The sequence below is a fragment of the Mustela nigripes genome, chromosome 13, assembly GCF_022355385.1.
Source record: "Mustela nigripes isolate SB6536 chromosome 13, MUSNIG.SB6536, whole genome shotgun sequence".
Classification (NCBI taxonomy): domain Eukaryota; kingdom Metazoa; phylum Chordata; class Mammalia; order Carnivora; family Mustelidae; genus Mustela; species Mustela nigripes.
In genome coordinates, this window is record NC_081569.1 from 3,799,296 (window position 1) to 3,816,615 (window position 17,320).

General features: G+C 44.8%; 2 protein-coding genes across 4 annotated transcripts in view; both read left to right on the forward strand.

Moving 5' to 3' along the window:
• The window catches only part of BTBD1 (BTB domain containing 1), a 39,875-nt gene extending 27,147 nt beyond the window's left edge, over positions 1–12,728 (forward strand). Inside the window, exons 5-8 of one of the 2 annotated variants that reach the window (XM_059371471.1) lie at positions 686–878; positions 6,826–6,913; positions 10,240–10,386; positions 10,856–12,728. In XM_059371471.1, coding sequence (XP_059227454.1) covers positions 686–878; positions 6,826–6,913; positions 10,240–10,386; positions 10,856–11,014 — 587 coding nt within the window. In that variant the 3' untranslated portion in view covers positions 11,015–12,728. Of the gene's footprint in view, positions 1–685; positions 879–6,825; positions 6,914–10,239; positions 10,387–10,855 lie in introns of those variants that run through there. The other variant, XM_059371472.1, reaches the window with a different exon arrangement.
• A 917-nt stretch (positions 12,729–13,645) lies between these two features.
• The window catches only part of C13H15orf40 (chromosome 13 C15orf40 homolog), a 43,942-nt gene continuing 40,267 nt past the window's right edge, over positions 13,646–17,320 (forward strand). For both annotated transcript variants that reach the window (XM_059371474.1, XM_059371473.1), the window contains exons 1-3: positions 13,646–13,805; positions 14,496–14,622; positions 16,986–17,113. In XM_059371474.1, the coding sequence (XP_059227457.1) occupies positions 13,692–13,805; positions 14,496–14,622; positions 16,986–17,113 (369 nt within the window). In that variant the 5' untranslated portion in view covers positions 13,646–13,691. The remainder of the gene's footprint in view (positions 13,806–14,495; positions 14,623–16,985; positions 17,114–17,320) is intronic.

Consider the following 17,320-nt stretch of genomic DNA (forward strand, 5'->3'; position numbering starts at 1 on the left):
TTTTTAAAGATTTTATTTATTTATTTGACAGAGATCACAAGTAGGCAGAGAGGCAGGCAGAGAGAGAGAGAGAGGAAGGGAAGCAGGCTCCCTGCTGAGCAGAGAGCACGATGCTCAATCCCAGGAGTTAATCCCAGGACCCCGGGATCATGACCTGAGCCGAAGGCAGAGGCTTAATCCACTGCGCCACTCAGGCACCCCTAATTTGCTAAACTTTTAAAAATATTTTTATGGCTACTTCATCAGAGAAATTAGTCTATAACTTTCCTTTCTTGGAATGAAATTGTGGAATTTTGATTACCAAGTTTCTACTGGTCGCATACAAAAGTTACGGATGTTTCTTTTTTCAGTGTTTAAGAGTTTGTGTAGGATTGGTGGTTTTTTTTTTCCTTAAGTGTTTAGGAAAATTCACCAGTGAGGATCTAGAGTTCTTTGTGGAAGATTTTGTTTGTTGTTGTTTTTAAAGATTTATTTATTTATTAGAGAGGGAGCGCTATTAACGGTTATGTTCCACTAGAGTAACCTCAAGCGCATTTAGAAATCTTCGAATACATAACCAGAATGTCTCTACTTCTCTGTTACTTTACGTTCTCTAGATTTGCATTCACGTTGTCATGTGAAGTATTAGAGGGTTAGGAATTGAAGTCCAGGCGCTTTTCCTGAGGCTCTGTCTTTCTCTCTGCAGGTCCCGCTCAGTCTGGGATTCTGTCCGACCGCGAAGTGGTCAATCTCTTTCTTCATTTCACCGTCAATCCTAAGCCCCGGGTGGAATACATCGACCGGCCGCGGTGCTGCCTGCGGGGCAAGGAGTGCTGCATCAACAGGTTCCAGCAGGTGGAGAGCCGCTGGGGCTACAGCGGGACCAGCGACCGCATCAGGTAGCTGCCTCGTGCAGGGGCCGGTGCGCGGCTCCCACTGCAGATCGCTGACCGGGTTTTGTTTGCCACTGTGTGTGATCCGCGGTCCAGAGTCAGGGGGATACAGCTGTCTCCTCGCTGGACCGGGACTGCGAGGACCTCTCGGGAAGCGAGTGAAGGTAGAAAGGTTTGGGGTGGGCTTCTGCGGCCTGGGCTCTGTTCGGATGGCCACTGCTGGGCAGCGGACTCCGCACCTTCATTAAGCAAACCCTTGCTCTTAGGGCGTCTAGCCTGAGCGCTCCCTTTGCATGGGCGGTCACAAAAGCTTGAATGGGGGAAAAAATCAGAGTCCTGAAAGACACGTGGATATAAACCTGTGGAGGAATTTATCTTTGCTCTGTTGTGTTTTCTTTAGGTTAAATATCAAAATAGAGTGAGTACCTGTTTTCGTAAAATGGATTTTTACTTAGGTGATGGCACTTTAGTATCAAATGAGGAACTAATAATAAGTTTGTTAAAAGATAGAATTCTGAGGGGGAGGACTCATTAATTATTGGGTGAAAATGGAAATGCATTTGTGGACTACTTAATAATCATTCACAATGAGAATATTATATAGGAAAATTTATGAGATGAGGCAAAAGTGTCACACAAAAGGACAGTAATAATAACCTTCTTTTAATAAAATTAGGGTAGAAATAAATAATTTTAAGCATTCAGCTCAAGTAGCTAGAAAATGAATAGCCACAAAAAATAGAAAAGAGAAGGGAAATGGAAAAATGTAGAAATTAATGAATTTAAAACAGTAGAATTAAGAAATCCATAAACTGGTTTCTTAAAAAAATCAAAATAAATAAACCTCAAAAATGGTAAAGGAAGAAAACACACATTTAGGAATAATAGTGGGGATATAATATAATCATATACTAAGGCAGTCTTTATTTTACTTCTGAGTTTAATCTGTGCTAATAAATTGAACATCTCGATGGAATGGATCATTTTATAGGCAAATATAAATTATCAGAATTGACTGGAGAAGAAAGCCTGAATAGACCAATTACCAGTGGAAGGAATTAAAAGTTATCAAAGAACTGTCCCTTCACAAGGTGGTTTTTACAGGTGAGTTTTATCAAACCTTCAAGGAATAGGTCATTTCCTTGAGGCTTAAAAGAAGAAAGTACTTCTTGGGTAATTATTAAAAGAAGCATAACCCTTATACAGGAGTCTGATGAGACAGAAACATTTCTAGGTCAGTCTCATTGCTACAGAAGAACTTCTGTATAAGATACCAGTGTCTTGAATCTAGCAGTACCTCAGAAAAAACAGTACTGTATGAGCTAACAGGGTGTATGTGAAGATTGAAAAAATGCTCAGTATTATAAAATACATTAAATACCCATTAACCACAGTAGCAGACCAAAGAAAAAAAGGAATATAATTGTTTCAGTAGGTGTCAGAAAGACTTGATAAAATCTCACCTTCATTCCAGATATAACTGTTCATAGACTTGGTCTAGAAAAATTCTTTCACATGGTAGACTGTCAAAACCTCAAGAGAGCAATGCTGGCCAGCCTTTCTGGGTCTCAGCAGTATTATAATTCTGGGTGATGGGATTTTTTTATGATTGTCATAAAGAGTAAGGAAATTAGAGCCTTGAATAATGGAAAGGAAGAAGTCTTTTTCATTATTTGCAGATGATATTATCTATGTTAGTACCAGTTCTTTTTTATAATAAAATATTTTATATTCCCTCTTTACTAAACTGATGAAATTCATAGACCATATGCTTCACACATTGCTTTTAATTGCCATGATGACCTAGTTGTAATGGAGCAGTAACCATAACCGAGATCAAGTAAAAGCCGTGCTTTGGTGTGTGGGCACTGTACAGACAGAAGCAGGCAGTGCGCGTGCACACCAGCGTGCTGAGACCACTACGCTGGTGGGGGACAGGTGTAGCATCCTGATGTGTCTAAAACCAGGAGCGGTGTTGCTGCTGATCGTGTCATTTTTTTTAAAGGTTTCAAATAAAACAAAATACGGTCACTCCTATTATTTTGTTTTTAGATTTGCAACTTGCTGACTCTCTAAAACTTATTTATACTCCCCATATCAGAACTTGAGGTGCTTTCTTAAGTCACAGGAGAGTTTTTTGGGGCTGGGGGACTGTGTTCCTATGTGAGGTCACACAAGGAGATGCTCTGTGCCTTATTTTCTCTATCCTGTGCGAATGGAGATAGAAGAGGGCCGTGCAGGGTCCTGCAGGACAGGCTCTGGGCCATGTGAACCCTAACTCTGCACCTGTTGGTGGGGGACCTCAGGCACGTCACGGAACACTTCTGAACCTTTGTTTTCTCTTTTGTAAAATAAAATGGAATATACTATGATGAGCTGTTTTTAGGATTATAACGCATGTGAGGTGTGTGTGAGTGTATGTGTGTGTACACATGCCCCCCCCCCCACCAGGAGCAATGGTTTAGTATTTGTGCAACTTTATAGAATATGATTACTACAAATACAAGAATTAACTATATAATATTTCTGCTCTATATTGATCACCTCTTGTAAAGGTCAGTGAATATAAAAATTGTCACAAAAAAATCTTTGGTTTGTGTTGAAGCACTGAGTGATGCTAAGGACTTGGGGACCCCACTTTGCAAAGAGAACAGAGGACTGGTTATAATGCCCTAATTCCATTCTTTGCACAGGCAAAAGACATCCTCTCTGCAGAATTGATCTTGCTTTATGACAACGATGACAAAAAATGTTTGGTTTGTTTATTTATAAATAAATTAGGAATTAGGTAGAATTAGGTTGAACTCATGTAGTTATAAATGAGTTTTTAACCTGCATGAATTCTGATAGGACACTTGAAAGTTGATTGGGATTCTTTGTTTTGGGAGACTATGCTAAGCATTGCAGTTAATCTGGTGCCCCTGGTTCCCTGCCAGTATTGACTCTACACCTTGGTGCAAACAGAGCTTGGCCTTCTTGAGGACCGGACTCATTTTGAGAACAAGGGATCCGTCTGGATAATCTCAGGATCAGTAAAAATCTGTTGGAACCAGTGAAAGAGAATAGTGACCACTTGTGAAAGGTGTATGCAAGAGCCAGTGGCATTCCTACGTGTCCTCAGAATTCAGCTACAGAGATGGACGGTGGCAAGGGTTGAGTGTGCTCAGTGCCGCTGAGCACTTAAAAAATGGCTGAGGTGGTATGTTTTGTTGTGTAGTTTGCCACCATAAAAAGACAAAATTTGAAAAATATTTAGATTTTCGGTTGAAATATTAAATAAAAAACGTATCACTTACAGTGACAACATAAAGGAGCAGGAATAAATCCTAAGAAACACACAGTCGACTACCTTTATGAAAAATTGGAGAACTTGGACTGGAATCCGCGTCTTTCCAGATTAACCCTGTGTGTGCAGTTCCTTTCAGAAGTTGCGTGTGTTTGGTACGGAGGAGTGGTTTGCAAAACTATTCTAAAGTGGACTTGGAAGACTAAATGTATCTCTCTTTAAAAGAGCAGCATGGATCGAATGTGAGAAGTATTATAATGCTGAAATAAGTGCTGTATGGAACACACTAGAGCGTTCAGAAACCAGCCTGACGTAGATGAGCATTTAGAATATAAGGGAGGAAATTTAGAAAGGGAAGAAAGGATTAACCTCTGGGAAAATCAAGTTAGATCCTTTCTGATCCCGTCTAGCACTGTCTGCATGAAGTTCAATTTTAACATTAAAAAAATGAAATCATGACAGTGCTAGAGGAGATGAATGTTACAGTGGGGTGAGATAGGCTTCTTTGAACTTGGCGGAGATCATATAATTTGACTACAGATAATACAGCATTTTTACTTCCAAAGCCACCATGAAGTTAATAAATAAATGACAAACAGGCTACTTTCCATAGTGGATGTTTACTGACAAAGCACAGCTATATAACATGGCCTTTCAAATCCACATGAAAAAGACACTCATCAGCAGAGAAAAATCTCTTTTATTTCATTAAAGAGAAAATCCAATAATGGTAAGCATATGAGCAAATGTTTTAACTCATTAGTAATCAAAGAAATATAAATAGACTCACTCAGCACTGCTAGCCTGAGATAGAATCAATCTTTGTTCCCTGTGGGGTGGAAAGTGTGCTAGTCTTCCTGGGAAGCAATTTGATAATGTTAATCTAAAGCTTTAAGAATATGCCTTTCATTTTTCTTAGCAGTTATACTTCTAGGAATTTATACTAGGGACATAATTAAAGTCCTGCAAGACTATTCATGATGGCACTGTTTTATAATAACAAAATTGGGAGTAACCTAGATTATCCAACAATGAGAAAGTAGTTAAATGTAGTGGACCAGTAGTAATTATTTAGCTTTTTAAATGAAAAGTTGTAAAAAATACATATGTGTGTGTGTGTGTGTGTGTGTGTGTGTGTGTGTGTGTCCCGAGATGATTTTTTAAAGCAACGTGTTCATAGAAAACAAGTCTTACTTTCCCATTGTTAGAAAACAGAACCAAAAGTCTAGAAAGAGAATGCACCAAAGGATAAGTGGGGCCTCTCTCTGGGTCGTAGATTTAGTGATGCTTTAAAATTGTCTTTGTTTAGCTGCATTTTCTATTTTTTTTTTACAGAGAATATATTACCATTTTTTTTTTTTAAAGATTTTATTTATTTATTTGATGGAGAAAGAGACAGGGAACACCAGCAGGGGGAGTAGGAGGGGGAAAAGCAGGCTTCCTGCTGAGCAGGGAGCCTCATGAGGGACTCTATCCCAGGATGCTGGGATCATGGCCTGAGCTTAACAACTGAGCCACCCAGGCGCCCCTACATTTTTAAAATAAGAAAAAAACCTGTGTTATCAACGATATATTTAAAACTCCTGAGACAGTCTTTGCCCTGGACTATAGTGGGTAAGAGCACAGGCGTTTTGGCCCAAGCAGGTCTGCAGCCCCCCAGCTATGCCACACTTTGTGACCCAGCAAGTTAATTTCTCTAAACCTCAGTTTCTTCAACCGTCCACACTGAGGATAATAAAAACAGTCCTGCGTTACTGAGTTTATAGAGCTGTTACAATGATTAAAGGAAATAATGTAAAATCTCGAAGCCCTGCATCTGGCTGGGGAAGGACTCGGTGTGTGGGAGTAGTAAGCAGTGACGTTGCTACAGAAGAGGCCGAGGGGCCCTGCTTTATGTCACCGATGACCGCTGGTCATAGGGTCTTTCGGGGCTGTTAGTACTTCCTGTCAGTTTTTGTACATTCATAAAATGGAGTAAGGTGGGTCTGTTTTTTAACTGTTATGACCGAACTGGACTTGGTAATTGTTGTGGAAGATCTCATTCCGATCCACCTGCGTCAATCGGGTCCTGACCCCACACTGCACCTCCGTGTTCTGGGAACGGCAGCCTCTTCCTTCACGGCTCTGCGCCCGACCTGGACTTACCGACTGAGTCCTTCGCTTACTTGCCTGTTACTGGCGTCCTCTGTTAGGCCACAGGTGCAGTGTGGGTAGACAAGCTTGCTGACCATTGTTTCCCTGGTGCCAGGCCCGGTGCCCAAGTCTGACAGGCCTTGAGTAAGTGTTCATCCTGCCAAGAAGTTTTCTAGTTCGGGCCGCTGGGCTTCAGGCCTGATGACTCACACATTTGTGTTCATGAAGGAGGTGGGCACATGTATTTGGACTAATACATCATTAAAATTATCATTACAGTAAAAGTGGCTATTTGACCGTCAGAAATGTACAGTACAGAACACAAGTTCTACTTAAGTTACTTAAGTTAAAATTTACTCTAGAAAGAGTTTTTTAGTAAACAGATAACACCTCCAAGGAGATCACATTTATGACAGTTTGCCTTTTTATGAGCAATGTTAGTTATTCCAGGTAACACTTAGAAGTTTTATGAGCCTTCAGAATATGAACATTCACTGAATTATATGTCTATTTTATATCTGATTTCATTCTCAGGTTCACAGTTAATAGAAGAATCTCTGTAGTCGGATTTGGTTTATACGGATCTATTCATGGTCCCACGGATTATCAAGTGAATATACAGGTACACTTTCTACCTCACTATATAATTGAAATGTAACAAGCGTATTTTTACAGTAAGATCTCATTTTGACAAACCAGATTTCAATATAATTATCAAAGGCATCAGAAAGCCTAGAAAGTTCTCTTTTGCAACTGATCAAGAGTGGTTTCAGAGAATCGGGGTCCTGGGGTCTTTCCTAGAAGCATTAGCATCGAAGGAGCGCTCCTTTCTCTAGGAAGCACTTCTGTGGGTCATTCCTGCTGTGCATTGTCTTAAAATACCCACCGGCTTTTTCCGTGGCACTTCGAACTCCAGGGCTTGAAACTGTTTAATTTCTCAGAACTACTATGAACACCTTCTGATCTCTGATTGTCTGACTAGACCCTGCCTCATGCTTTAGATCTTCTCCACCCCAGTTCTTAATCTGGTAGAAAGTTAAATACCTTTCGCATTCTCTTTCAGTAAACCAGTGTTCTCCTGCTGTCCAGTTAGTAAAATTGTTTTTGAAACACATCTACACTGGATTTGTATTTACTGCGCATACTGTACTTTGACATTTTGCATAAGTTAAAAGAAAAATAGAAATGAGAAAAGGAAGTAAACAGTGTTTAAAAACTTATATCAGTAGAAAATAACTGCCTTCTCTGAAATGTTGTTAATATATTATTTTAATAGTAAAAACCTTGGTGAACTTTGTGTTCAAAATACATCATTAGTTTTCAAAATACGGATCAGTTCAAACATCTGATTTGATGACGGTTGAAAAAGATGCCTCACTGCCTCACAAAGACCGCGGCATCCGAGGGAAGAGCCGCGTTGCTGGCCCTGCTCACGACATCGTGCTCGTTGTCTAATCCTGTCTGCCGCAGTCCCCTTGAACTTCAGCTGGGGCGCTCGGCGGCTGCAGTCCGTCAGGCCCCAAGTCTGGGTTTTGGCTCGGATCGTGAGAGGGAGCCCCATGTTGGGCTCGGTGCTCAGTGCGGAGTCTGCTGTCCTTCCTGCTCATTCTGTTTGTCTCTCAAATAACTAACTAACTAACTAAATGAATTAATTAAAAAATTTCAGCTGATGGGTCCCCAGCTGGCTTGAGTCTGTAGAATATACACCTCTTGATTCTGGGGGCTATGCGTTCGAGTTCCTCCTTGGGTATGGAGATTGGTTAAATAAATAAAGAATCAGCTGATAAATTTACACTACTTGCGCCATTTTGTTACTTGTTACAAACCAACTAGAAGGTGGCTTTTTTTTTGAAAGATTTTATTTATTTGAGAGAGAGCATGAATAGGGGGAGGGGCAGAGGGAGAAGCAGACTCTGTTGAACAGGGAGCCTGGTGCAGGGCTTGATCCCAGGACCCTGAGCCGAAGGCAGGTGCTTAACTGACTGAGTCACCCAGGCACCCCAGAAGGTGACATTTTTAATATTTTTAACAAATACTTTCAAAACCCACTGAAATTGGAAAGATTTTAAAGGTTAGAAAATTTTATTTTTACCGTTTTAAGTGCAGTAAAACCACAGCAAACCTCAGAGGGGTACAAAAGCTTTTCACAGGTACTTCCTGTTTCACTTCACATCCGAGGGGATGTTAAGATCCCATCCCAGTAGGATCCGGGAACCCACTTTAGCAGGCTCTGTCATCTGCAGGCCTGAGAGAAGGCATCAGGGATGTAGGTCTGTTGAAAGGGAGAAATATAAAAACTGAGTAAAATGAATGGAAATCGGACTTGTCTTTATTTTCTTCCCAGGGGCTGGCATCACACACCCTCCAAATGTAGCAGCGGGTAGACCCTTGTGGGTTTGCGTGTTAGCTCCACCTCGAGGTGTGATGGTGGCCCAAGTCAGGCAGCGTCTCCCAGCCTCAGTTTCCTTGTCTTGCTGTGGCAGCCGTGGTGCCCGCCGTACAGTTTCTAATGGCATTCTCCCCGCAGCCTTAGGGAGAAGGCGAAGCAAGTGTTCCTCTCAGTGAACCAGTGTGACTGCTCAGAGAAGTGCAGGGGTCTGCTGTGGGGGGGACACCAGCCTGCCACGGTTTTCCATGTTGTTTTGCTTTGTTTTCTTTTTTAAGGATTTTATTTATTTGACAGAGAGAGAGAGCACACACAAGCATGGGGAGAGGCAGGCTCCCCAGTGAGCAGGGAGCCCGATGGGGGACTGAGTCCCAGGACCTCGGGATCGTGACCTGAGCTGAAGGCAGTCACCCAATCGACGGAGCCACCCAGGCGCCCCGGGTTTAAGTTCTATATGGAACCGTGCGGGGCATTTAGGAAAGTACATGTCTGATTCTAAGTGGCACATGTGGCTTGCTTGTCACACACTGACTACACTCGTGCAGCCGGCAGCCAGATCAAGGAACAGGGCCTTAGAGCTTCCCCGGGGACCCCTTGTGAGCTTTCCAGTCACTGTCCCTGCGGAGGTGACCACTGCCCTGTTTTTGTCTCATGGGTGTGAAAAGGCGGGTCTGCGAGCCTCCGCCTCTGCGCGGCCTATTCCCTCGCACGGGCTTTGTGTCCTGGGAAGCTCTGACTGGAGCTTTTAAAACTCCTCTGTGCAGCCTCACCCCTTCGCTACGGAGTAAAATCGTCCTCCGTCGAGCCGCTTCGCCCTCCATGGGCGCTTGCTGCCGGCGCCGCGCTGAAGCGTCCCCGCGCACACGGCCGGTGCCAGAAGCTTCGTGAGAGGGTGTCCCTGCGGCCTGGCGCCGAGTATGGAGCTAAATCGAAAACACACGATGTTCACCTTTTCAATATCTGCATACCCGAATTTCAGGTCATTTTAATCTCAGCAAATAACAGAGGAAATGCTGAGGGAATTTTCTAGTGGCAAGACACAGGCTAGCAAGGAGTCAAGGCCCATTTTCCTCAGTGTCTAAAATCCAGATGCTCAGGGTGCCTGGGTGGCTCAGTAGGTTAAAGCCTCTGCCTTCAGCTCGGGTCATGATCTCAGGGTCCTGGGATCGAGCCCCGCATCGGGCTCTCTGCTCAGCAGGGAGCCTGCTTCCTCCTCTCTCTCTGCCTGCCTCTCTGCCTACTTGTGATCTCTCTCTGTCAAACAAAATCTTTAAAAATAAATAAATAAATAATAAAATCCAGATGCTCTAAAAAGCAGTCTCCCGAGCCCTGTGTCTTCTGTGGAAACCCCTCTGACCAGGCCCGGCCCCAGTTAGCTGGCATCCCCCTGCCCTTGACAACCTATTAGAGACGTCTTGTGGGGAGCGGGTGGGTTCGCGGTAAGTACAGAAGAATCACACAGGGACACTGCGTCACTGTTCCTCAGGGCTCCGTACTCCTTTCTGTGAACCCTGGCATCAGGTGATGTAACTGAGGTGTACCTTCTCTTTGAAAACTTACAGATCATTGAATATGAAAAGAAACAAACTCTGGGACAGAACGATACTGGATTCAGTTGTGACGGGACTGCTAACACGTTCAGGGTCATGTTCAAAGAACCCATAGAGATCCTGCCCAACGTGTGCTACACGGCATGCGCGACACTCAAAGTAAGTCTTCTAGAATGTTCCAGAGGGTGAACTGGTGGGTTTCCTCTTGTTACAGAGCAGTCTTCCAGAGACAGTGAGAGTACCTGACAATAAAGCCTTTAGGAAGAGGGGAAGGAAGGAGGCTGGGAGTTAGAGTGCTCTAGTGCTTCTCAGCACAGCTCTGCTCAGAAATGTTCTTCACAAGAAGTAGCCCTTTGCTTGAGTAGGAGTTTGAATGTTTGACAGAAAATAAAATAATTATTTTCTTAAAACCGTTCACTGTTGCCTAAAAGCTGACTTCTGCATTCAGTATTTTTACTAATTAACTGACTTTGTAGCAAAAACTTTATTTTTCATGACATGGCTTAGCATAAAATTTCATACAAGGATTATAATGCAATATAATAGGTCATTAATCTAATTAAAGCACCACATTAAATTGAGTGCTTATGAAATGAAAATTACTAATGAACCTTTTGTTCTCATTTAGGGTCCAGACTCCCACTATGGCACAAAAGGATTGAAGAAAGTCATGCATGAGACACCTACTGCTAGCAAGACTGTTTTTTTCTTTTTCAGTTCTCCCGGCAATAATAATGGCACATCAATAGAGGATGGACAGATACCAGAAATAATATTTTATACATAATTCAGCATTCTGGACATTTTGGCTAAATAGTAGCATACCATCTAGTCTCAAAGGCATAAAAAACTGGCCACAAAAAATAGTTTCAGTGTCATGAATATTTATAATATTTATAAGAAACATTTTAGTTTCTTAGAGGATATGAAGAATGTTGATTTAAGGCTGTGCATGGTTTAAAAGGAATTTTACATTTTCTTATAACCTTAGAGGAAAAGAAAACTGGGCATAAGTGTTTAAAAAAATAAATGCAGCTTTCAGCTTTACCTTGTATAATTTCATAAATCAGCTGACTCATGATCTTTCCGCAGTTTTATAGAAAGATTCTAGTTTCAGACAGCTGGTTTCATTGTTGTTGTTATTGTCGTAGTTTTAACTGTTGTGAAGTTTAGGTGAGTTGGACTTACAGGCTTATCTATTCTGAAGGTTATATGGAATGAGATGGGTCAGTATTCCTACAGAATTCCTATTAATTCACATAACTAATTTCAGAAAATTAAGAAAACTGACCTTATATTTGGAGTTTTGAAGTATCTGGTCGTTAGCATTCAGAATATTGCTAGAAGTAGGCCTAATAAATGCCCAAGAGCATTCTCTATGTATTTACAAAAAAGGATATTTTATAGTAGTATATTAGTCATGTTATGTAGTACAATTTAAAACTATAAATGGAGTTTGTACAGATTCACAATAATGTGACATAAACAGAGGATCTAAAGGTAGAGTCTAAGACTGGATTCTTGATCACTAAACTGCACCATTGTACTCAGTGTGTCTGTATGGGGGATGCCCTTGAGAATGCCCGAGGTCGAGACGGCGCTGCTGGGGGCCACCAGCTAGCCAGCATCAGTTCAGCATTGTGGCGATAATCTTACATAACAGGAAACTGAATAAAATACTGACCTTTCTAACAACTACTTTGAGATTTTAAAGATAGACAACAGAATCACTCCTGCTGAAAAGTATACTTTCTGTCACCTACACAGTTCTACAGAACCAAGAAGTAAGATAGGTTTCATGTTTCTGACCTCAGCTCATGTCACAGGTACAGCTGTATTAGGAGGGGATAGGGAGTATATCTGGTAGAATAACATTTGTATACTTTTTTATAAAGCAAAATTTTTATATAAATAACATTCTCTTTTTCCCTCCAAAGTGATTATCTTGTTAAAAAAAAAAAAAGCTTACGTGTAATTAAGTTTAAGATATGCAAATAGTTTGGGAAGATGGTTAAAAGTCAGTTCTTTTAAGTAACAACTTAAAAAGAATTAAGGTTTTCTAAATAATAGTAATTAGGACGTAAAAATTTTTCATCTAAAATAGTACTTCATTTTATATTTCAAGAAGGTAGTAAGGTGTGTTGGTGGCGGAGGTCTCAAAATTGCTGAAGAAGGGACATTTTCTATCTCTGGTATCTTGTGGATATAAACCTCAGCTAAATGGAATATTGATGAAATGTGTGGTTCTGATTAAAGATTAACCAGCGAACACCCTATAGTGACTGTTACGGAATGTCCTTCTACCTTACGATGTATGGCATGCCCTGGGTACGGCGGTTAATGTTTTTTTGACATTTGAGGCGTTTCAAATGCTTTTCAAGTATGTTGCACTGAACAATGATTGTCACTGAAGGTAGCTGTAGAAGGGATAAGCAACGGAACTGTTTACTGATATGGGACATCCCCTGGAATTTTATAAATAAATACCTATTATCCTTTTAGGTTTTTGTCATTTGTCTTTTTCTTCTGAAAGTTGAGTGTAAGACACTGGGAACAAGGGTTCTAGCTGATTGAGGTTTAACCTTGTCTTTAATTTATGGAGGTAATTCAACACAAAGTAAGAGTGCACCACTTGGAGTGAGTCACTGGAACTCGAGAATCAGTGCTGCCCATCTCTCTGCTGCTTGATCCTTTTTTGTGGCCTCCAGTTGTTCTCCCTTGATCTAATCTCAGGAGGTGGGAGAATGTCTTGTCATTCTGGGATGGTTGTGTGGTGTTCATGGACACCAGAGTGGTCGCTGGGTGCTGGCTGTGCACTGAGAGCTCACCTCTGTGCCTCCCATCAGTATGAGGGGAGACTGTTATAAAACCCACTTCCCGGGCAGAGAGATGGCATGTTTCAAAAGGTCGTCGTGGGGAGGCCGACTACAAACCCAGGTCTCCTCCGCCAGCCGCAGCTCCTGAATGCCCCAGAGATGATCCACTCTCCGCTTTCGGCCCCGCTGCCGTCGTCGTTCAGGCCACCATCTTCCGACCCAGCGGCAGGCAGGTCCCCACCCCCACCCCTGCCCCCCGCTTCATCGCTTGCCACATCGTCCATCAGAGTATTTCCTCTCTTACATTGTGGAATCCTCAGCTACGGGCACAAAGCAGGTGCTCCATCCACACATGGACTGTGCTCCCTGCTATCCTCTGTTCCCAGGAGGCAAGAGAAGACCAGCGGTAGCACAGCCTTCCTCCCTGGGGAGTCTGGGAGGCCATCCCTCACTACAGGGTCCAGGCCCAGCTCTCCGTCCTGGTCCTGGGCTGCTGTTGAGGACGAGGAGTCATGCTCCCGCCGGCCGGGAGGGGTCGCCCTGGGGCAGGAGCGCAGACGCGGGCCTGCGGAGCCGCTCCTGCCCACGTGCGCAGGCGCAGAGGGATCTTCCGGCGCCCGTTCGTTTCTGCCCGGCTTCCCCGCGGGGATGCTGCGGCTGGGCTGCTGGCTGAGGCCGCTAGTGTCGGGGCGCGGGCTCCGAGCCTCTGCCCGGCTCTCCTTAAGCGCCGAGATGCCCAAGAAAGCCGGTGCGACGAACAAGGCCAGTGGCAAGCCCCGTGGCAGGGGGAGGGTGGGCGGCGTGCGGGAGAGAGGCGGGGCCCGCGGCTCACGGCTCCCCAGACCCGGGGCTCCTGCGGTCTTGGGCCGCCCCACTCCGTCCGGACGGCCGCGTCCCCGCAGGGCCAGCGTCCCCCGGCGTCGGAGGCCCGGGCAGGCGCCTTCCCGCGCTGGGCCGCCGGTGCGCGCCTCGCGTCCTCGCCCCCCGCGTGCGCACCGTCCGCGCACCTGCCGCCCCGCCGCCGAGTGCCCTGCGCGCGGAGTCCGGCCGCAGCTCCCGTCGCTGGGCAGCCCTTCGTGGCCGTGGCCGGCCCTTCCTGTCCCCACACACTCTTCCCGCCTGGTTGCGCACAGCAGTTTGTCAGCTCGTGCTGCCGGAGGCGCAGGGACGAGTAAGAAGCGGCCCCTGCGCCTGGGGTTGGGGACCAGCACTGAGCGGGGGAGCCAGAGCCCCGTCTTCCCAGCGCGGGAGGGGAACACTCGGTTGGGTTGATCGGAGGGCTTCGGGCGAGAATTGGTTGGGGATGCTGGTGAAACCTTTCCAGGTGGCCAGAAGTGCCCGGGCGCGACGAGCTTGTCCTGGGTTAAGGAGAAAGGGAGTCGGGGAAGGCTCGAACGTGTGAGAAAGCGCCTTATAGCCTGTAAAGTTGTAGTGTGGTTGTTGTCGTTTTAGGGTAAGAGCCAGAGCAAGGAGCCAGAGAGACCACTTCCTCCCTTAGGTCCTGTGGCAGTTGATCCTAAAGGTTGTGTCACCATAGCCATCCATGCCAAACCCGGGTCCAAACAAAACGCTGTCACAGGTATATGTGGACAATGGGGGCGGGGGGCCTAAGCGGGGAAGGGGAGTCCCCTCCGTCCTCCCTTTGCCTTGCTGAGCTGAAGGTTGATCTACAGTTGGTGTATTTCTCACCTCTGCGATTAGAGGCGTCCCCGTTTGAGAATTCTAGATTCTAATGTAAAGGAGTAAATCCAGTGTCAAAAGTGAATGAATATACCACAGTTACAGCATACCAAGTTCGATGAAAAAAAAAAACGTATATTTTCCTTCTTAAAAATACGGTATTTTAGGGGCGCCTGGATGGCACAATCACCTCTGCCTCTAAAGCGCCTCTGCCTTCGGCTCAGGTCATGATCTCAGGGTCCTGGGATCGAGATCCGCATCGGGCTCTCTGCTCAGCAGGGAGCCTGCTTCCTCCTCTCTCTTCTCTGCCTGCCTCTCCATCTACTTGTGATCTCTGTCTGTCAAATAAATAAATAATCCTTTAAAAAATGGTGTTTTAGGGGCGCCTGGGTGGCTCAGTGGGTTAAAGCCTCTGCCTTCGGCTCAGGTCATGATCCCAGGGTCCTGAGCCCATGCTGGGCTCTCTCTAAGCAGGGAGCCTGCTTCCTCCTCTCTCTCTGCCTGCCTCTCTGCCTACTTGTGATCTGTGTATGTCAAATAAATAAAATCTTTAAAAATAAATAAATAAATAATGGTGTTTTAGAAAGGACACATCTAGAAAGATATGTAGCCTAGAATTATTAGTTTCTCCTATTTCAGAACTGGAGACATTGGCCAGAGAAAGAAAGAAGACACATTTTGGTTGAGTTTAAAGACCACGGGCCCAAGGAGGAAGAGAAAATCTAGTCTCTGAGATCCCTGGTCGTCACCTCCTGTGTGAACTTGTTTTGAGTTAAATACAAAACTTTTCTGGGCCCAGTTCTTTCTGTCTGTGGGATGGGATATTGAACTAAGAGGCTTTCAGGTGATTCCCTGGAGCCCAAAAAGGTGCCTCAGGGATCTCTTAGGTGGACACCGGGAGGCCAGCAGGCAGGGCTCCTGAGAAGCTGTGTTTTCATTTACTGTAAATGTGGGGAGTCCAGGGGAACTTGTGGGGGGGGGGGCAGCATTCTGGGTGAAGGTGAAGGTCTTTTTCTCCTCCAAAGCTCTTTATTCCTTTTCTTTTTTTACACTTTGAAAACAAGACCTCCTAATTGCGGTGCTGGGCCTGGTTTGTGCTAGTGGCTGCGTCAGCCTGTCTGTGTGGGCCGCACCCACCGTGGCCCGCATTTTCGGAGTAGTCGCGCTGACAGTCCGGTCGGCATACCGTGTGTCGTCAAGTCTCGAGATGCCAGCCACTAGAAGGTACACAAGTATTCTGTGTACCAGCGAGACAGAATCCCTGTGAACACTTTCTTTACCATCTGTTGTGAGACCCGTCTGGATGTGAAAGCTACTAAAATGCGGAAAAGGGCACATCGCAGAATGGGAATTGGTGACAGGACAGGAGGCGGCTTGTTGTGCCACTTTGTGCTTATGGATTCTGTGGCCACGTCGTTCACACGGGCGCGGTGTAAGTGTGTGAAAATGCCTGCGTAACCCCAGGTGGGGACCAGCTTCAGCGCACTTGCAAACCCTTTGAGTAGACATTTCTCTCTCTCCGGAATAACCATGGGGGACTAGGGGCAGGAGTGCTTGATAGAGGCCGCATCGACCAGGGAGGCAGGAGTACTCCTCCAAAGCAAAGCTCTTTGGCCCAGCATGTCAAAGCATGCATTTAAACTTAACTTTGACTCACAACATCGCTTTATAGCCGCGTGCCCTTCGGCAAATCTGGATTTGTTGCCCCATTTGTAAACCGGAGATCCTAGTGGCATTAATATTTTCTTCATAAAGCTCTTATGAGGATTGAACAAGTTAATATTTGTGAAGTCCCTAAAACATGTTTGTATGCCATCGAATTTGTGGATACAAGTGCTGTGTAAATGTTTAAATGCTGCATTTTAAAAACCTTAGAGGCATTTCACGTGAGCTGAATCAGTCCAGTGCTCTCATTTTCCTGATGGCGGAACCTGTGGGCTGGCTCGTTCTCACCCGGCTCCTGATCCTACCGTAGGGCTCTGCGTACCACTCGGGCAGTTTCCAGTTGCGTGAGGCTGGGGAAGGACTCCAGGCCCATCTTGGTCTGCAGGACAGGGAAGATGTCAATTTACTCTGGATTTCTTTCCTCAAACGGGGGAGCCATATTTATTATAACGTTCCCTCAGGTGTGAGTAGTTTACTCACTCATTTCTTCACGCAGTAGTTATTGATGGAAAATCCACTCTGTGCCAGGGAAGTGTAAACCCTTTTGCAAAATATCCTCATTCCTTAAAGACACAGTCCACACTGATTTCATTCCAGACGTGACAGCGGAAGCGGTGAGCGTGGCCATAGCAGCCCCCCCGTCGGAAGGAGAGGCTAATGCCGAGCTCTGTCGGTACCTTTCCAAGGTCTTGGAGCTCAGGAAGAGTGACGTGGTTTTGGATAAGGTAGGTCTCTCTGGAAACAGCTTTGATGATTACGCATCAGTCATTATTTTATAAATATGGGCTCTTTTCCAAGTAATTGAAAAGCTGGGGTTTTTTGTTTGTGTGTTTGTTTTTTAACTCTCATCCATTTAATCACTAACATGTGTGATTCTGTGTAGTCACGTGTAGTCACCTTCATTCCTACTGGCTTGATCCTTAGGCTGACCA